The sequence below is a fragment of the Manis javanica genome, chromosome 7 (genome assembly GCF_040802235.1).
Source record: "Manis javanica isolate MJ-LG chromosome 7, MJ_LKY, whole genome shotgun sequence".
Classification (NCBI taxonomy): domain Eukaryota; kingdom Metazoa; phylum Chordata; class Mammalia; order Pholidota; family Manidae; genus Manis; species Manis javanica.
This window is the reverse complement of record NC_133162.1, coordinates 104,239,887-104,261,244: the sequence shown is the minus strand read 5'-3', so window position 1 is coordinate 104,261,244 and position 21,358 is coordinate 104,239,887. Positions and strand designations below refer to the sequence as shown.

At 42.3% G+C, this 21,358-nt stretch overlaps 1 protein-coding gene across 1 annotated transcript in view; it reads left to right on the top strand.

Annotated features, from left to right (window-relative positions):
* The window catches only part of TMEM163 (transmembrane protein 163), a 270,601-nt gene that overhangs the window by 173,214 nt on the left and 76,029 nt on the right, over positions 1-21,358 (top strand). Inside the window, exon 3 of the mRNA XM_073241358.1 lies at positions 20,468-20,511. Coding sequence (XP_073097459.1) covers positions 20,468-20,511 — 44 coding nt within the window. The remainder of the gene's footprint in view (positions 1-20,467; positions 20,512-21,358) is intronic.

Below are 21,358 nucleotides of genomic sequence, written 5' to 3'. Positions count from 1 at the left end.
GGCACAAAGGCCCTTGGTGGCCGATTCAGTGGCTTCATCTGTGGGGCATGTCTCCAGTGCGTCAAATCTTTTCAGATCTGGCACTGTGTTGTATTTCTGGGTCCCTGTGAATATGTGGAGGGTATACATACTGGTAGTGTCTAAATGTCATATGAAATCTCCTGTGCAGTAGTCATTTTTATTCTTTTATTTGAGGAATATTGGCTCTTTGCAGGGCTGTACAGACTTCCTTGCACAGGTCAGGAAGAGGAATTCATTTTAGATCATTAAGCACTTGAGGGCCTAAAGTAAACATATGCCCTTTGAGCTCTGAGCCTGGGCTGGAAGGACAGCATGATACACCAAAAGGGCACGAGACCTAAAGTCAGGAGAGGAGGATTCTGGCCGGGCTATTAGATGTGTTAACCTTAGTCAAGTTGCTTTCCTCTCCACTCCAGACCCCACTGCCTTTTCTGTCAAATAAAGACATTGGACTAGATAGATAATCTCCGAGGACTCTTCAAACTTTAAGTGAAAATATATGATTTTAATTAAAGTGGTAATGAGCTTGGAGCAGTATCTTTTTCTAAGAGGGAATAGTAGGATTTTAAAAATTGTATTTATTCCATCAGTGAAACTTTCAAGTGATAGATGCAATTAACGTTGCCATGGAGAACTTGTGGCCTGAGAGTCAAAGCTGTCTGCACCCTCATTTGCAGTCTCCCTTCAGAAGCCTGCTTCTTGTTTGAAAGTTATGTGTGCACATGTCTAGAGGCTGAGGGTGGGGATAACTGTATCCTCTCACTGTGAATCTGGAGACCTGGATGCTAGTTCTAGCTTTGCTGTGTGATTTTGTGCAAGCCACTTCATGTCTCTGGGCTCAGTTCTCACTTTGGTGTGAGGATTTAAGCTTTGGTACAGAAAAGGTTAACATAGTGGTGTGCCCTGTGGAAAGCACTATGAAGGTTCCTCAGAAAACTAAAAGTAGAAATGCTATACAACCCAGTAATTCCATGTCTAGGAATTTTCCCAAAGAAAACAAAATCCCTGATTCGAAAAGATATGCACACCCCTATGTTTATTGCTATATTATTTTCAACAGTCAAGATATGGAAGCAACCAAATTGTCCATCAATAGATGAATGGATAAAGATATGGTACATATATACAATGGAATATTATTCAGCCATAGAAAAGAAAAAAATCCTGCCATTTGTGACAACATTGATGGACTTAGAGGGTATAATGCTAAGAGAAACAAGCCAGGCGGAGTGTGGATAAAGTGAAGGTTCCTGTGGCCAGGATTCTGACCTGGCCCTGGTTGGCTAGCTCACTATACAAGTGTGGGCAATACATTGCTATTGACTCTGTATAAAAGAGCTCTGCCCAGTGGTCTGGGCTACACGGTGGCATGGCTGCAAGGCTGCAGAAGAGCAGAGCAGAGGCTGGAGAGGTGAGCACTGAGGACAGAGGCCCAGAGGATGGCTGTGCAGGATGACTACGCAGGCAGAGAGGCCCAGAGGACAGCTGTGCGGACAGAGTCCCAGAGGCAGAGACCAGCTTGCTGCATGCAGACTCGCTCTGAGTGAACGGGATTTTAGTGATTGATCTACCACCGTGGAAATAAAGTTGGGTTATAACCCTTTCACCCCAAGAATGTCTTACTTTCATTTCTTCGGTCACACTGAATCCATAGTAAACTTGCCCAGGGCTGAAACCCATTGGCAAGACACGGAGAAAGATAAATACTACATGATTTAACTTACATGTAGATCTAAAAACAAAACTAAAGGAGCAAAATGGCAATAGACTCATAGACACTGAGAGGTGACTGGTGTTTTCCATGGGGGAGGGGTTGGGGTGAGTGGGTGTAGGTGAAGGGAATAAAGAGGCACAAAATTTCAGTCCTAATTTTAATATACAGTCTAGAGAATATAGTCAGTAGTTGTGTACCATCATCCTATGCTGATAGATAGTGTCTACACCACTTGGAATGAAGATTTAATAATATGGGTAACTGTTGAATACACTATGTTCTATACTTGAGACCAATATAATGTTGTATATCAACCACACTTCAATAAGAAAATATAAAAACATAGAGGTGTGCCACTGCCTATCCCTAGAAAAGCCTGATTGCAAGGTTGGTTCTTGGGTGGCATGTGGGAACTTGGCTAGTAAAGAGTCTGACACTGATACTAAACTTTTCTCTCAATGGTAAGAGGGGCTTCCTGAGCCTAAACTGTACAAACAGTGCAGCTTGTGTTGAATACCTGCTTACGTTCTGGTAGTCTGGAGTTTTGGTACCTTCTGAGGAATGAAGGGATCCTCCCTGACTCCCCTGGGAGAGGACTCTTGTGCTGGGTCTCTGCACTTCACTCCATGAGCCATTTCTGTCTGCTGATGGGGCATTGTGTCCTTCTGTTGTGTTAAATATTAGCTGTGGAAAAAACTATGTATGTGTATCTCCAATGTAATGAACATGTAGAGTCCTTTTATCAAATCACAGAACCTGGGGGTGGTCTTATGACCCCTGACACAGGTACTCTAAAACTCTGTGAAAATCTGCAAAGGAAAATTCTTTGCATTTTTGTTTTCCCTGAGTAAAAATTATTTCAATACTTGAGGTCTTTTTTCCTCTTAATTTGGTAGTGAGAAAAGCTCATGGTGGGGCAGGAGGAGGTGAGCTGGCCGAGAGCCCCCTGTTCTGTGGTCAAACCATAGCCTAGTTGGCCATTAGGTGTGTGCTATTGATTGCAAGAGAATAAATGCAAGTGAGAGAGGGTCAGTGCAAAGTAAGTAGGCAATACCATTTCAGTCATGACTGTATTAGCTGTGTATTTTTCATATTGGTATGTCCTTCTGTGTTCTTGGATTGAAATTGGATTCTTAAGACTCAGGCTATTTATAATTTGAGGGGAACTTTATGTTTGAAGAAATCCTCATGTGAATTGGTTTCCTAATTTATCTTTGAAGTGAAGCCAACATGCTTGGGGGAGTAGTGTGAGCCTTAGCATTGAGTTCTGATTGAAAGAGATGTACATATGTTGTAACAGTCAAGGGTTTTCAGTTACAAGCAATAGAAATATCCCTCATACTAGTTTTAGTGAAACAAACTAGACATGTCACAGAGTGCAACTGGCTGGAGCCGTGACCTCCAGTGATGTCATCAGAATTTTGTCTCCTTCCTCCTCACTTCCTGCCTTTACTCTCTCTTCCCCTTTCTTCTGTGTCAGCTTCATTGTCAGGCCAGCTCTCTAATATGTAGTGGCTTTGAATTGTCCCTGAAGGCAGGGTCATCTTAGTACCAACTACCTTCACTGGGAAAGGACAGATGCCCCAAAAGAAAAGACTCCTTTCATCGGAAGAGAGAAGAAAGCAAAATGAGCAAAAACAACTTTCTAGTGTATGTATATATGTGGATTTCAGGGAAAGGTTCCACAGTATCAGAGTTGAGGGTGTGGGCCCCATTGGTTGATGGTAGCTGATGGACATTTGTGAGGACCACCTCTGAGTATGGAAACAGAATATGGCCTTATTTTCCTGATGGGTGATGGGTAATAACTGTATCAGAGGCTTGATCTAGGCCAGGGACTGGGGATGGGATTGTGTCTAGAATACTCAGCCTACCTACAAAGGTGGTATGTGGTGTGAAGGCCATTCCGCCTTTCATTTGTCTGTGTTTTTCAAGTGTTCTCTTTAATTAAATCTTTGCAGTTAAATTTTGACAGAAATCTAATTCAACAGTGTCCAAAGAACTCATTTTGAAAAGCCTTGAGTAGGTGGGTCAACCATGGCAGAGAGTTTGGAAATATTTAACTCACTGTCCTGATACCGAAGAGTTATTTATCAGCACTGAGTGGAAATAAAGCTTGTCTTATCAGGGAAGAATTTTTGTTATAGGATCAAGAAAAACCATGACTTCTTATTTTTAGTTTTCTTTTGGGGTATCAACACTGATTCATATTTGATTTATAGCTCAGTATCACTGGAAGATCATCCCAGTTCATGTAAAATGCCTCAAACACAGCTTTCCATCTATAAAATCCTATCTGAGCTCAGTTCAGGTTGTTGGTATCAGGGTGACCAGTTGGACTGCAGGCCTTCCGCTTAGGTGACATCCTGGAGACTCTATAATAATTCCACTTTAGAGGGTTGTATCTTCCATACTTGTTCCTGTGACTTATTCCTAGGCTTCTGTGAAGTTGTATTGATTGTTTGATAACCTGATGGTGTCTTTTCTTTGCTGTTATGTAATCACTTTAGAATGCTTACAGGGCATGTATATAGCTAATGCATTTGTTGACTCACAAGCCAGACTTAATATTTCTTTCCTTTATTCTTGTTTCTACCTTTTTGTAGGCCTAAACAACTCATGTTCAAGGTTAATGAAGGTGGCTGATACTTCAGTGAGACATAATAGACACCCCTAAATACATGAGTTAGCACAATCTTTCAAATAAAGTGAGTCATATTTGTTGACTACATTTTTTATTCTGTTATAAATCTCATTTGGGTCTAGTTTTATTATTCTAAGTGATAAGAATGCTAAAGTTATGGAATTAACTACCTCAGCTGTGCCGGCAACCTTTGCAAAAGAGAATATCTAAGTTTTTAACCCCTAACAGATTAGGCAGTGTAGTCAAGTAGAGACCTGTCCTTTTTAATCACTGCAGAATTTGTTCTCTGACCTTTGTGACTACAATGTCCAGGACAGTTGTGTCACTGAGGCTGTTTGCATTTGTTTCTCTGCCTTTTGGTTCTCCATTTGCATTATCCTCAATAGGAAGGAAACATTTTGTAGCAAATAGAGAAAGGTGCTATCTTCGGGACTTTAATTTTGTGGAATCTGTGCTTCTCTATTTTAATTTTATTTTGTGGTTATTGACAAATAATGAATCTATTTGATTTTCAACTGGAGAGTATGCTGAGATAGTATAAAATGCCAGTAACTTAAGTCTCTATCTGCATAGGCCAAATCCAGTTTGAGCCTATGATGGCAAGCAACTCCATAGTAACTCATTGGCAGTGGTCAGGTCAAAAGTGGTTAGGCTTTTCTTTGGTTGTGGAGCCTGAATCTCTTATCTCCATCTTGGAAATAAAGCAGGTAGAAACACAGAATAAGAAAACCAAAGCATACAAAAGACTATCCAGTGGAATGGAGCATCCTTCCAGCCACTCACTCCCAGTCCCATCTGGGGTAATCATCACCCACAATTAGTCATGTAACTTCTCTGAAATTTTATCTGCATGTGGATATATTTTTTGCTGTACACACATGCATAAACTTTAATAATCACTCTATTAATTACCTTGTTTTATTCACTCACCACATTTTGCTGCATTACAAATTTTTTTCAATGGCTTAATGATATCTCATAGTATGAATGGCTGATAATTTACTAAATCACTCCCTTAACTAATGGATGGCTAAGTGGATAATGTTTTGCTGTTAATAAACACTGCTGTATGCATGCTTTCTGCACCTGTGCAAGTACAAGTATAGAATATATTTCTCAAATAGAACTGCTGGGTTCAATGAATGTGTATCTCCCATTTTGCTAAACATTTCCAAATTGTCCTTCAAAGAGGTTTTCCCACTGACATTGAGTGAGAAAATTTCTATCCCCATACCCTCACCAGCACTCTGCATTTAAAAATTCCTTTTACTTTTGCCATGCTAATCAGTGAAATAGAACTCAGGCTTTATTTTCTTTTATTCAATTCTGTTCTCTTATGTTTATTGGCTGTTTGAGATTTTTTTTCTGAAGTTGCCTGTTCCTTTCCTTTCTTCACTTACTCTTTAGGCTCTTAGGCTTTTTTTCTTTTTCTTTTTTTTTTTTTTTGGAATTTGAAGAATTATTATTTAAAGGTAACCACATACCATCACTGGGCTAGACACATGTTGTGCTATAAGAAACAATTTCCATATACTTACATTTGTACTCTTAACATAAAGTAGTAGTTTTTAAGTTTGCTATGTAGATACGAATTTAAAAGGAATTTGAATTTTACATGTTATTGGATACTGCACTTCATCAGGTCAGTGTTAGAGTAGAGTGGGTTCTGTTGTCCTCAGATAGGACTTACCATCACTGCTGTTCTGCTGGGAGCTATCTGGCACAATTAAATAACCATCAACCTGCCCTTGTTGAGCCTAAACTTAAAAAGTGACAAAGCCTGAGCAATCAACAGGCCCTTTAAGATATTTTCCTTTTTTTTTTTTTTTTTTTTGGTTTATGTATTTTATTAGCACAGCTCAGGGCCACAGAAGGGTGTCCGGATGAAGCTTTTTTTTTTTTTTTTTTCGTTGTTGTTTTTGTGTTTTTTTTTTTTTTTGAGAGGTCATCTCTCATATTTATTGATCAAATGGTTGTTAACCACAATAAAATTCAGTATAGGGGGGGTCAATGCTCAATGTACAATCATTAATCCATCTCAAGCCTAATTCTCGTCAGTCTCCAATCTTCTGAAGCATAACGAACAAGTTCTTACATGGTGAACGAATTCTTACATAGTGAATAAATTCTTACATGGTGAACAGTACAAGGGCAGTCATCACAGAAACTTTCGGTTTTGATCACGCATTATGACCCATAAACAATCAGGTCAAATATGAATATTCATTTGATTTTTGTACTTGATTTATATGTTGATCCCACATTTCTCCCTCTATTATTATTATGATTTTTATTTTTAATAAAATGCTGAAGTGGTAGGTAGATGCAAGATAAAGGTAGAAAACATAGTTTAGTGCTGTAAGAGGGCAAATGTAGATGATTGGATGATCAGGTGTGTGCCTATGGACTAAGTATTAATCCAAGCTAGACAAGGGCAGCAAAACATCCACGGATGCAGAAGATTTCTCTCAAATCAGGGGGGGTGAGGTTCTGAGCCTCACCTCTGTTGATCCCCAAATTCTCACCTGATGGCCCCCACGCGACTGTGCCTGTCTTAGGTTGTTCCTCCCTTGAGGAATCTTACCCATCTCTGGCTAACCAGCCATCTTCCGGGGCCATACAGGGAAATGTAAAGTTGGTAAGTGAGAGAGAAGCCATATTGTTTGAAAAGGTTAGCTTTTTACTTCTTTGCAGATTTATGCCCTGTGGCTTCAATGCCCAGCACTTGTCTTGAGGTATCTTTACCACCTGGAGGAATTATGTTACTCAGTAAATTCGATATGACGCACGAATTCTATTTAAGGATTGTAATTAGGAAGGAAGAAGAAAAGCTATAGAGGTAGCATATGGAAGAAAACATGGGAGGATTGATTATTTCTTTGACATATCTTCTTGTAGAGTACCTTAAGTATGTATAGGTTTTAAACTACTAACTAATTTGCACACACATATTACCATAATAGGAATATGGTGACATAAACAAAGCAAATCTATAATTACCATCCATCTCCAGTGAAGCCAAGAAAACCATTTAGGCACTCTAGGCATTTGCGAAAATTTATCTATGATATGATGGATATTGTCCAACTGTACTTGAACAATCAGACAAATTAAAGCAGCCCATTTCTGGGATCTGTTCACATCCCATATGTTCTTTTAACCGTAGATAGTCTATAGTCATAAGATTTTGGAGTGCTACAACTTGCACCCCTCCCAACTCCTGGTTGAGTTCCAACAGTACAGATCTGGTCAAATTCATTGTCTCACTGTATGCATATGCCAGCCTAGACATCTCCCTCCTCATTCCTATGGCAAGTCCAGGAGACGGTGGACTGGATGCAGCCACAACCGCAGCATCGTCCGGATCCCTGTGGAGGCTTTTTGATGATCATCCCCCTGGCACAAGTCCTCCAGAGAGTGCTGATGCCGGAAGCTCCTCCTCATATCGTATCTTAGTTCATTTTCTGGGTATCCAAGCTAGGCCTTGATCTTCTGCATAGAAACAAACAGACCCTATGCCCACACTTTGACATGCCCTCTATACCACTGTGCAGAACTCATTGGAGGTCAGCACACAGTAACTGCTTTTTTTTTTTTTTTTTATTAAGAGAAAGGAATATTATCAGAAAAGAGTACCTCCATAGGTGATCATCTGACACCCTTTAAGTGATCAACATTAAGGATATTTAAAGCATGCGTTGATCTTTGATTTACCAATAGTTTTATCCTATCAAGGAGTAATCCCCCTTTTCTTTCTTTCTTTTTTTTTTTTAATTTTTAATCTACACTTACATGAAGAATACTATGTTTACTATGCTCTCCCCTATATCAGGTCCCCCCCTAACAACCACATTACGGTTACTGTCCATCAGCTTAACAAAATGTTGTAGAGTCACTACTTGTCCTCTCTGTGTTGTGCAGCCCACCCTCCCCTTTCTCCCTCCCCCCCATGCATGCTAATCTTAATACCCACCTTCTTCTTCCCCCCCTTATCCCTCCCTGCCCACCCATCCTCCCCAGTTCCTTTCCCTTTGGTACCTGTTAGTCCATTTTTGGGTTCTGTAATTCCGCTGCTGTTTTGTTCCTTCAGTTTTTCCTTTGTTCCTATACTCCTCAGATGAGTGAAATCATTTGGTATTTCTCTTTCTCCGCTTGGCTTATTTCACTGAGCATAATACTCTTGGGCTTTTTTTAAAGCACTGATTTGTAAGTAGTCTTTTTAAAATTTAAAGGCTAATGAACATACATAATAGCGCACAAGTCAATATTACACAGTTTGGTGAATTTTCACAAAGTGAACACACCTATGTAACCACCTCATACTCATTTTGTCACCTGGGAAACCCTTCTCCCACCCTCTCCCAGCCACTACTCCCTGTTCCGGGGTAACCTTCACCCTGAACTCTGCCATCATATATTGCTTGCTCTGTTTCTGAACATTATACAAACTGAATCATAAGTAGATCATCTGTCCAGTGAATGCTTTTGTGTTTGCCTCCTTTCACCTCATCATTATTTGTTGAGAGTCATACATGTAGTTGCAAGTAGATATAATTCACTCATTGTCACTGTTGTATTTATTCCATTCTATGAATATGCCACCAGTTCGGTTATTCTGTTGAGCATTTGGATTTTTCCAGTATTGACAATTATGAACATTGCTGCTGTGAACATTTTTGTAAGCATCTTTTGGTCCACATGTATGCATTTCTTTGGGGTACATATGTGCCTAGGAGTGGAATGGCTGGGTCATAGAATGTGATTAGTTTTCACAGATACAGGCAACCAGTTTCTAAAGTGTACGAATTGACACTTCCACCAGCAGCACTGAAGATTGGACCACATCCTTGCTAACAGTTGAAATGGTCAGCCTTTTTTCTTGTGTAGGTATATCTTTGTGGTCTTAATTTTGTTTTCTCTGGTTACTAATGCAATTGAGCTTATTTTCATATGTTTATTGGTCATTTGTATATCATCTTTCATCAGGAACCTCTTAAGTCTTTTGCCCATTTTCCTATTGGGTTGTTCTCTCTTTTTTTAAAAAATTATTTGTTAGATTTCTTTGTATATTCTGGATATAGTCTTCTGGTAGTTATAAGTATTGTAATTATCCTCTCCCACTCTGTGGCTTGCTGTTTTGCTCTTTCAATGGGGTCTTGTACTTTATTTGTAATGTTCTTGGTTTGCTGATCTTTCCCAGCATTTATGTCCTATTTAAGAAATCTCTTTCTTCTGCCATGCTTATGAAATACTCTCCCATGTTTCAGATATTTCCTGTGTTATCTTCTACTCAGCATATCTGTATCTATAGCTCATCTACAATTGATTTTTGTTTATGGTGTGAGATAGGGTTAATGACCTGACCTTATTGAAAAGACCTTTCTTTCCTCGGTATACTTCAGAAACACCTCTGTTATAAATCCAGAGACCATATATGTGTGGATCTTCTTTTGCTCTGTGGTCTTTTTATTTTTGTGACATTACTATTCTGTGTTAAGTACTCTAGCTTTGAAATCTTGATATCTAGTAGTGTCTATCTTCCAGTTTTGTTTTGATTGTTGTTCAGTAATGTCTTGGCTGTTGTTGACTCTTCACTTTCCACTTAAACTTTGGTAAAACCGAAGTTTCTTATCAGTTCCCTCACAAAAAACTTGCTAGGAGTTTGATTGCTCTTAATGAGTCTTCTAACTCACGAACATGCTATAATATGTTGAGGCTTAATTTCTCTCAATAATGTTTTGTTATTTTTCTAGGTAGAGGTCTTACATATTTTTCAGTAGCTTATTCCTAGGTATGTGATTTGTATGCTGCTGAAAATAGTATCTTTTTAAAATTGTATTTTCTTACTGTTTGTGGCTAATAAAGAAATAACTGGTACTCCCATATTGACTTAGTGTCTGGTGGCCTTACTTATGCATAAGGCCTTATGTATGTTGAGTTCACTTATTAATTATCTTTGGTTCCCTGGTTCTGTCTGCCAGTTTGCGAGTACCTCACTGTTCCAATAATTGGGGCTTTATGGAGAGCCGGGGCATGAAGGGAACAGCATGCAGCTTTAATTCAAGTATCCTAATCTGAGGTTGGTAGTCTGTGTTGGCGAACATGCCCGTGCCTTGTGAGCAAGAGAAGACTGCGTGTCTGACACTGCAAACTCTGCTCCTGTCATTGAAAATGCCATTGGTTTTCCAAATGCCTGATTCATATACCAGTGGCTGGCTGAGCAATTAACTCTTTCGTTTCACCTCCCTTGCTCTCTAGTGTGTGGAATATGGGCAGAGGGCTTCAGAGTGGATGCTGCAGCTCACTCCCAAACTTGTTATTGCATATGAGGGGTAATTATTTAGGCTCTTCATGATTGTAACCAAATTATAATCAAATTGTGGAAAACTCTGAGCTCTCCATAAGATTTGACTCAAGTGTGTTACCAGCTTTCAGTATCTTCCCTCAGTGTAAGGTAAAATGTAATGTATTTGGTAGATATTCATAATTTAGCATTTGAGGTTGGCCATTTCCTTAGTTTCTTTGTTCATTATATTCTTTCTGTAGTTTTTCACTCTTTTTGTTGCTTCTGTGGTTTTCATAGAGGAGGACAGCAGTAGGAGAGGAGGGGAGACAGGGCTTTATTCTATGTTTTAACTTTTATTCTCTTGAGTGATAATGTTAATGGTCTTCTAGTGACTTTGAGTCAGCTCATATGGATAAATATTTATTCAGCACCGTTTCTTTAAGCCAAGTCTTTGAAGTCTTATTCAGTGTATTCCTCTTCCCCATAATATGTTGTTTTTTAAAAAGTTCCTTTAGCAGCTCTTTGAGTCAAAGAGGTGCAGTGTGTAGGTGTGGTGTCAGACTTCAGGTGGTCCTAGCTGGTGCAAGAAGGCACGAGGATCATTCCTGCATGGTAAGAGGTGAGCGCAGTAGGGGCGGGAGGCTGTGGGAGTCACAGGAGGGACACCAAGCCAAGTCAGGAGTAACGGAGTGAGAATGAGCATTCAGGCTTCACATTCCCAGCAACCCCACTGAGAAGGGAGGTCTAGAGAAGACAAACCTTGGAGGTTCTGTTTATACAGCTTTCCCCACCTCTGTTTCTATTCAATGACTACTTTACATATGAGGTGAAAGTAGCAGCCTTCTGTGTTTAAGCAATGCTTAAGGTTTTAAGAGGCATATTTCTCCAAATCGTGGGCAGGTAACTGCTGTATCCCAAGCTGATCTCAACCATGTGTGGCATGTAGTAGATGCTCAGTAGGTATTTGTTTATTGAATGCAAAAAATCACTGGTGCGCTCAGGCTGCTCACATTGGCCTGGGTAGGTTGCTCGCGTTGGCCTGGGTAGGTTGCAGCCCTGGGCTGCCTGTAGTCTGGCTGTCAACAGGTGACAGACTTCCTTCATGCCAGTTGTGCTGGCCTCATGGGGAGCCACAGCACAGGAGGAGTAAGATTATGTGCAAGGGAGAACATGGAATTGATGTTCAGCAAGAACTGCGCTCTTACCATTAGGTCTGGCCAGTGAGGTCTTTGGAATGAAAGTGGCAGCGAGGGTAGATTATTTCTCCCATTGCAGAGTGTCCGTAACTGTTCATGGAAGTTGGGTAACCATGGCTTCAAGCAGCTCTTCTTCCTCTTACCAGTTTGTAGAAGCCACCAAGTGAAAATGTGCTGTGCTGCTGCAGAAACTTCAGCATGAAAAGTTGGGCTGTTGGCATTTTGTCTCTGAGCTGGTGCCTGCTGTGGGTACGACCTCTGAGAACCTGTCTGAATTGGGTCTCTCCCTGTTAAGAGGCTTTTGTCCCACCCACATTCCTGTGACAATGATGCTGGTGCTGATCTCCACTCTGGAATGGGAGTCAGATGGATTTCACGTTCTATGAATAAAGCAGAGTGAGTGTATGGTGTGTGTTAAGAGGCAGCGGGCTGTCCTGGTTCAAGGTGGAGACTCTCCTTGACTTGTTCTCATGCTGATTTTTTTCTTGTGTAGGATTCTTTGCTGGCTCATCGCTTTCTGGATTCAGGACTGTTCTTGTTCTTTCCATAGTCCTAGGTCTTTGCCATTTATAGATGCTCCAAGTTCACCTTAAAAGAATGGCCCTTCTCTCAGTGAAATAAGCCAGATGGAGAAAGACAAGCACCAAATGATTTCACTCGTGTGTGGAGTATAAGAACAAAAGAAAACTGAAGGAACAAAACAGCAGCAGAAGCACAGAACCCAAGAATGTACTAACAGTTACCATAGGGAAAGGGACTGGGGAGGATGGGTGGGAAGGGAGGGATAAGGGCAGAAAAAAAGAAAGGGGGCATTACGATTAACATGTATAATGTGGGGGGGGCACGGGGAGGGCTCTGCAACACAGAGAAGACAAGTAGTGATTTTACAGCATCATACTATGTTGATGGACAGTGACTCTGAACGGGTATGTTGGGGGGACTTGGTGAAGGGGGGAGCCTAGTAAATATAATGTCCTAAATGTAATTGTAGATTAATGATAACAAAATAAAACTAATTAAAAAAAAGTGAAAAAAAAAAAAGAATGGCCCTTCTAGAAGCTGGTTTCTCAGTTATGCCCCACAGAGTGCTGGCTGCCCAGTAATGCATTTGGACCTCTCTGAATGTTGAACCTTCATTCTGTCTTTCTCCCTGAAGACTGTTTACTTCAGGTTGGAGCAAAGGGGAAGGTTCTCTTTCAATCAGTCATTCAGTGTGAATGCTTTCATGTGTTTAGTCATTGATCTAGGCATGTGGGAGGCATTGGAACAAAACAGAGAAGCTTAAGGCCTTTGTTGTGCTTACATTCTATTTGGCAGAGGGGGCAGATGGTACACACTCTGCATAGATAAGTACAGTGGGTAGTGTGTACAAGATGATACATGCTCAGGATAAAGCACATAGAGCAAGGTAAGGGGGAGCTAAGCTGTGGGAGCTGGGGGCAGGTTGTATATTAAATAGGATGGCCAGGATAGGTCAATTAAGTGATCTAGCACTTGAAGGACTAGAGACCTGAGTTGATTAGAGAGGGGGCCAGTAGGATCCTGTGGTAAGAATGCTCCAGGCAGAGGAATGAGCTCCAGGCTAGCCTGGCAGGAGGATGCAGTCTGTGGGGAAGCCAGTGAGGAGGCCCGTGGGGCTGAAGTGGAGTGAGCCCGTGTGGCTGATAGGGGAGGAGGTCTGTGCATGGGGCCTTATCTATTATAAAGACCTTGGCCTTCCTGTGGAGCGTGGCAGGTAGAACCACTTGGGCTGCGTGTCATAAATACTGGGGCAGAGAGGTACAGGCAAGGAATGGTTACAAGGATATGGGGTGTCCTGGCAAGACATTTGGTGTTGCTTTCCATTATAAACCTGAATGCAAATACATCTTTCATTGCAAAACAGCCCATGTCACTGTCAAATGACACTCTCCACTCCCATGGCAGTGGCTCAAGGGCAGTGTTTTCCAACCTCTATTTTCCGAGCCCATGCCTGTGAAGGTTAACACAGGTTATTGTGGGTGTGAGATTGGAGGAGGACTGTATGGCCAGGTTTTGTCCATGGCCACTTACCACTTGGTCATGTGAGAGAACGAGATTCATGATCGTCTACAAGATCTTGGCAAGGGTTTGCCTTTCTGCAGACTGGGGAAGCCCAGTCTGGGGTTAATTGACAGTTCTCAGTTTCTACAGAAGACAAAGGAATGATGTAGGGTTTGAGAACCTGGCCCACAGTACAGCTTTTTGTAATTTGCCACAAGCCAGACATTATAGTAGGAAACACTGGAGTCTGCTGTTCGTGCTGCAAAAAGAATATTTCGCAGGCGTTTTGCTGAACTGCAGGTAGGGAGATGAAGCTACTGTCCTGTCCCTTAAGCTGCTTAAGGGCTACATCTGAAGTCCCACACTGAAGCCTCCTGGGTCAGCTGGACACCCAGAGTGGCCAGGAAGTTGAGCCAGGCCAGCTGGGTCTAATGCTGCAGGGGAGGCAGGTGACCATGGGTGTATGTCCTAGCCAGACTCAGGGACTGGCCAGTGTCGGCATTTTCTGGTTTTTGAGAGAAGCCACAAATCCAGCTGTTTTTTTTTCTTTGTTTAATTTGTGAAGTCTCCTCATTTAAACATGTGGGTAGCCAATTCTGTTGTTTGAATAATACTGAAGAGGTCAAACAAAAAGCTCTAGGTTTCATCGTCAGGAAGCCCTTTTGCAAATTTTGGTCTAGACAGATGAAATAAAGGTTCGGGCACTGTACTGCAGCTGGGGATAGTCGTTTATCCAGCCAAACCGTAGTTTTGTTGATTTGTTTTCACACTGTTTCTCCCTCTTTTTCATCAGTGATGACTGAATTCAGCCTCCTATCACAAATACATTGTAATCTTGCTCGACTGGGAGAGAGTCTGGAAGCTGTTGGAGGTTCTGTTGAAGTGAGTTAGAACATAAACCAATTAATTTTGACACCTCTTAGCTCCTCCTGTCCTGCTGCCTAGGGTGCAGCAGGCACGATGAAGGGGGATGATGGTGGGTTCTCAGCTGGGTTAGTCACATGACTGTGGGTGAGGCTGATGCTGGGTGTCTGAGTGAGGGAAGTGGTTTAATTAAGGAGGGATTGATTTATTAACAGAGCTTTACTGGTCACATAATTTAGCAACTTGGAGGTGTTATGGAGCCTGGGGTATTGCTACTGAGTGTTAAGGCTCAAGATAATTATTGCCTGACTTTGGAGAGAATGACAGATGGGTCCTCATTGTTGTTATAAATCCAGCTGACAATTGAAATGGCATTCTTTGTTTAACGTTGTTGAGGGCTCTCGGCATTGACCCCTAGTTGCCTTGCTGGCACACTCACCTCCCTGTGCATTTCTAGGGCACTTTGTCTGAACCTCACAACCCTCAAAGCCTGCTGCGTATTCAGCTGCATGATTTGCATTTGGCTTTGCCCTAACAATGGGTTGCCTGGGTCTGCTCCATTTTCCAGCTGTCTTTCTGTTTGAATTTGCATTTCCAGCTGATGGGCTTTCTGGCCTGAGTGTGACTTAAAGAAGGTCTGGTCTTTAACCCGACCTGCATAAATATTTATTTAAGACTTCTGTTGTATGTGTGCTGCTGGAGTGCAGCTGTTATTACCCCCTTGACACAAAAATGAAAGTAGAGTGGAGGACAAGCAAAAACCTGGGAGGCAGGAGGTCCCTTAGAACAGGGAGTGACATTTTGCTCATGTTCCATACCCTGGCTCACCTGCCCTCTGCTCTGTTCCTGTGAACTCTATGGGGGCATTTGCAACTTGCTCATGTAGGTGATTCGGCTTAGAAAGACACAGAAGCTTAGACGTAGTAAAGACATGTATGGCAGTATCCTTCCTGTGGGGCCGGAAGCATTCCTGAGCTCAAAGCACAGCCGCTCTGGGGTGTGCATTATAAATATGGCTCTGCCATTCCATTTTCACTCTTTGTGTAAGTTGTTATGAGTCAGGTAATTTTCTCCCCTAAATAAAATGGATTTTTTTTTCTTATTTGAATGGGTCATCTATGATGGTTGTAGAAAATGTGTGGGAAATACAAAAAAGTAGAAAGGAAAGAAATCCACTCAAATATTCCCACCCACCAAAGATTAACCACTGTTATCATTTGGGGGATTTTTTTTCCTAGTTGTTTTCAGTGCATTTTTTAAACGTATTTGTGCATTAAAGCTAGTTATTTCCTGTATATCACCTTGTATCCTGACCTTTTTTACCTAATGTTTTGCTTAAGCAATAAGGAAATCTATTATCTCTGGAACTTTTACTTAAGACAAAATGGTGTTATATATGTCAGGTGTTCCACTTCAGGGCCTTTGCACTGATTCTTCCTATTATCTGGAAGGTTCTTCCTCCAGGTGACTGCATGACCCACTCCCTCATTTCCTCCAGGTCTTTGCTCAAATGTTACCTTCTCAGTGAAGACTTTTCTGATCACCTCATTAAGTTTGAACCTATTCTAGTCAGAATGCCTCCTGACTCAGACCCATTCCACCCCATGACACCAGTACTGATGGCACTAAACATGCTACCTATGTGTTATCAGTATCATTATTCTAGCTAAACTTCTAATATAAGCATCAACCAACAGAACTCTTTGGAAACATTTAAAAACAACTGCATATAGCTTATTTTCTGAATGGACCATACTTTAGTCATTACCCTGCTGGACATTTAAATTGTGTCCAGTGTTTGCTATTATAAATTGCTTAACTCTACTATGGACCTGTTGTGTATAAGGTATTTTTTTCCCCATTTCTTAGGTATTAAAAGAGATTCTTAGACATGGAATTGCTGGATCAAGGTGTATTGTATTAGGACTCATTTGACTGCAAGTGATACAAACTCAACTCAAACTGGCTTAGACAAATTAAAGGAAATTATTAGCTGCCGTACTTGAAAATGCAGAGGTAGACTTCAGGTGGGGCTGTGCCAGACATTCAGGCCATGTTGTCGGGGGTCTGATTTGTGTCTCTTAATCTTTAATATGTGCTTTTTCCTCTGTATTGGCTTCATTCTGAGGCAGCCTCTCCCCAGTTTGGGGCAGCATTGTGCCTGTAGTTCCTGTTTCCATGCTACCAGCTCTACAAGTCCATCTTAGAAAGACATGCCCCTCCCAATATTTTCAGCAAAAACTTCGGGGTTCTCGTTGTCTCACACTGAATTGTGCCATCTTTGAATCATGACCTTTGACTGTAGGACAAGGATGTGCTAGAGTGGGGATGATGTCATCCCACCCAAACCACAGAATCTGAGGGCAGGGGAGGTAGCGTTCCCCAGAGGAGACTCAGGCTGCTCTTACTAAATGGGGAATGGATGCTGGAAGGCCCCAAACTATAGATCTTCACTTATGAACACTTTAAGTGAACATTCTGTATCTTAGTAAAAAAGACAGCATAGAAAATGAGAGGAGCTCACTCGTATGGTACCCATGCATTTTGGGCTGTGTAAGGCCAGCATCATCAGACGGCGGGCTGCCTCCTCTCTCAGCATGGGAGTAAGAGGCAGGACGCCGAGGCCTCAGGGACCGGGCAAGAGGCTCTGATGGCCTGTGTTTGCATGGCTGTTGGTGGCCACTGGTTCCCTGGCTACATGTTTAAGTTTTGAATGATGGAGACAAGTTCCAAATGTGAGAAGCAGAAACATGCTTGAAAATTTCCCCAGGGGAAGCTGATAGCAGTGTTATCCAGGTGAATCTGGAGGCTCTGACAGCTGGGCGCTCCATTACAGAGCAGCGTGGTGTGTGTCAAAGGGGCTGCACCTTGAGCTGACAGCCACCTCCACTTGGGGGCCTCTGCCACAGACAGCCCTGCTTCACGGCTGCCTGCCTGCCCATCTCTCTGGGGATCCTGCCAGCATGCAGCATGATTGTCCGAGGTGGTAAGGGCCCTCGTCTGCTGTCCACTGCTGAGTTTGCTCCTGCCTTCAAGGCGCTACTGGACGTTGCGTGGACTGTGGCGGCTTTCAGCCACCTGCAGCTGCCTGCAAGGTGGGTGTCCATGCGTGTGGGGCTCCGGGAGCATCCGCCTTGTAATCTCTGCCTTGGTAGGTCATCCTGGCTCAGGCCTGCTCTTCTCTAAGTGGAACTCACCCTCAGTGCAAGGAAAGTTTGAGAAATTGCAATGAAAACCCCACAGTTGGCTCTCTTTCTTGGGAGCAGAGGCTGCCTAAACCAGTTTGATCCTTTCCTTTGAGTCTGTTCTTATTCCAGAATGAGGATGTCTCATTCGGTGACAGCCAGAGAAAGTAAAGTTATTAATTGACAATCTTCAGAAATTCCTAAAGGCCACTGACCTCTTCCTCTCAGGTTCTGTGCTAATGACTATTTGCTGTGACTTCATTTTGAGCACCAGGGAGGGGCTTGCAGGGGGAAGCTGCAAGGGCCGAGGCCGTGCGGAGGGCCCTTCACGTAACCCTTGGTTTGCCATGAGTAAAAGAAACATGTCAGTCTTTCCCTCTGTGAAGGACTCTTGGTTAACTTGCAGCATTTTTACTTGTGTTTCCCTTGGTGCATGGAGATAGAAGAGTATTAATATTCCACTTGTGCTCTGAGTTCTTTATCTATGGGCCATGCTTAACTCACTCCCGCAGGCAGAACTTCCCAGTATAATCCTGAGTGTTTGAAATTATGCACCTTGACTCCAGTCAAGGTGGGAAACCCCACTGTTCAATGGCTGTCTTCTTTTGTTGGACTCCAGAGTCTCTGAGACAAGGTTTCTTGGGTTTCTCAGTATAATCAAGTGGGCATCCATCTCTGAAATCTGTAACCCACAGTATAAATGTCTGGTATTACCAAGTAACTTGATTAAAACATTTTAAAGTGACAGTTTACAGCTTGGAAAGTGGGTGGTCCCCTCTGATGGCGAGTGGAGCGCCTTCCCAGCTGTGCCTCCATCCCGTGGTGCCAGGTAGAGACGGGGCAGGAGCTCCGGCCCGGGCAGCCCTTCTCTGTCTGTTGAATATAACATCTGGGCAAGATGTTAGTAGGAGTTAAAAAGGCTTCCACTGCTGATAAATAACCCACAAAAAGCACACAGCTAAGCTATTGTAAAAACAGGTTGTAAAGGAAAAAAACCACATACTCATTTTGACTTGTTTCTATGAAATTTTATTAAGTCGACTTGACAGTCACTGAGCACTTCCTGCAATCCAGGCTCAGGGTTCTCCAGGGCACCTTGGCGCTCAGGGCAACCCTTCCTTGTTTGCATATGCCAATGTGGCTCCTGAGTTGAGTTCTTGGGAAGGTTCTGTGTCCCCAAAAGCTACAATTGGTCACTATACGCAGCTGGCTTCTCCCTAGGCCACTAAGAGCATCAGCAGGGACACCTGGAGCAGTTCATCTCAAAAACAGGAGGTCAGGAATTTAATGGATTGCATTCTCCTCACATAGCTTGTCTCAAGAAGGGCTTGGAAACTTCTGGAGGCCAGTCGCACTCTTGCCCCAGAGCTGTTTACCTCATGCTGGTCTCTCTGCTCCTCTGTCCTTACAGCGAACAGAGGCCAACCCTACCTCCAGTATTTACAAGTTCCAATTCTACCAACATAAATTGACCAACTAGACTCTCAGTCTCAATTTCTAGATCACAGAAAATGAAGTATGCTTGGTTCCCATTGGGTCAGATGACCACCATATGGCTGGGGGCAGGGGTACAAAGCAAACCATGGCTGTCCAGGGCCCATTCCTGTACCTTATTTGGATAGGACAGAAAAGGAGCATGTGGTGAGCTGAGTGGGAGGCCAGATGGTTATTGACCACCATGCCTCATGCCCACGCCTCTTCCTCCATGATTGAACGCTTTCAGCTCCTGTGTCTGGGACAATCCACTTCAAAGCTTTGCTCAGCCATCAGAGAGGGTTTCATTCTTTGGTGGAGGGTAGACGTACGCTTGTTAAATGTGGCGTTGATTTGGAGATATGCATTTATCAAGTCAAACTGAGAACAGTCTTTGAAACTAGACATCACTTTGGCACAGAACAGATCACAGAATTAGACAAAAGGGCTGCTCAGTTGACTTGCTCAAAAAGGTAGATGGATTTTGAATATGGTTAAATGTTTTAATTATAATGTTACATCTACATTTGTAGACATCTGTTGTGTAAGGTGATTTGTATTGTTTTTCTTAACAGTTTTATTGAGGTCTACACGGGATTTTAAGCTCTCATGGGCAAGAGAGATTTTTTTCCCCTTTGTTAGCAATGGTAGATGCCACCACTAATTACCTTATTATGAGGACAGCTGGATGGTTGCACTTTTACTTTGAAAGTTCAGTTTGGTTCCCAGCTCTTTTGTTCCCAGTTGCTAAATTCTCAAAGTCTGAACAGTCATTTGATTGACAGTTGCTTAAGCATTTTCATTCTGAAGCTGGTCCTTTGGTGCTTCAGAGCCCACTGGGAAGGGAAGCTGTCAGAGGTAGAATCTGCAATCCTTTCACTTCACTCTTTAGTCTTTTCAGTTCTCAGATTTTACAAGTACAAGTAATTTTCAATTGTATTCTCTTGGCACTTCCCCAATGATGTTTAAAAGGCCATATCAAATATACCAATATACTCACAAATGAGAGAAAATATCTATGAGGTCTTAAAATATTCTGAATAATATTTTCTTTCTTTTTAGCTGTCTCTGTTATGCGGTACAGCGCCTCTGCTTTTGGGTTTGCAGTAAGTAACCTGAAATGTACTTCTGTGACATTTTGCACGTTTTTTTCTGGGCCCACAGATCTCATGCTGGGCTCTCAGAGGGTAGCTAGCAGATGAAGGCTTAGCATGACAAATTTACCATTTATCAAAACAGCATCTATAAAAAATAACAATTTAATGGAGGTAAACTGCAACCACACTATGTAATTCACAAGAACAGATCAGAAAACCTGATCCATAACTGCTTGAGAGGATGTTTAAGGGTTTTAGCCCTTGTTTCGTCCTACAGGCTATAGGTTTGAAAATGGGCACAGACGAGTGAAGCATTTGGTGGTGCAGGCAGGGGCTCGGGGGTTGAGATTGGCTGGGGCTGCTGGTACGAGGATAGGTCAGTCTGTACAGGGGTAACCTGGGGTCCCAGCCTGTTTCCTGATGAGAGTTGGTTAGAGAAAATGGGTCTTAGATCTTTTTATGGGTGAGGCATGTCGAAAACTTGGGTAAACTTTCCCTTCTCTTCAAGAGAGTGTTAGTGCTTGTAATTGTCCAGGTGAAAAGTGTGGTACGGTGCAGTGACTCTGCTGAGACTCCTTCAAGCACCACTCCTGCGTAGCTCTAGGGGTTCCTGAGGGTATGTGTTCTGTTTCCAAACCCACTTCTTCCCTTTGCTGTGATTAATGTTTTTGGGGTTGCAGATTCTTTTCAGAATCATTTAAAAGGTATGGACTCTTCTCCAAAAAAAATGCATGTGCGCACACACACATATACACACACACACACTCTCTCTCTTTCTCTCCCTCCCTCCCTTCCCTCTCCCCCAACCCCCTCTCTTTCCCTTCCTTTCCTCTGTCTCTTCTCTGTCTCTCTCATG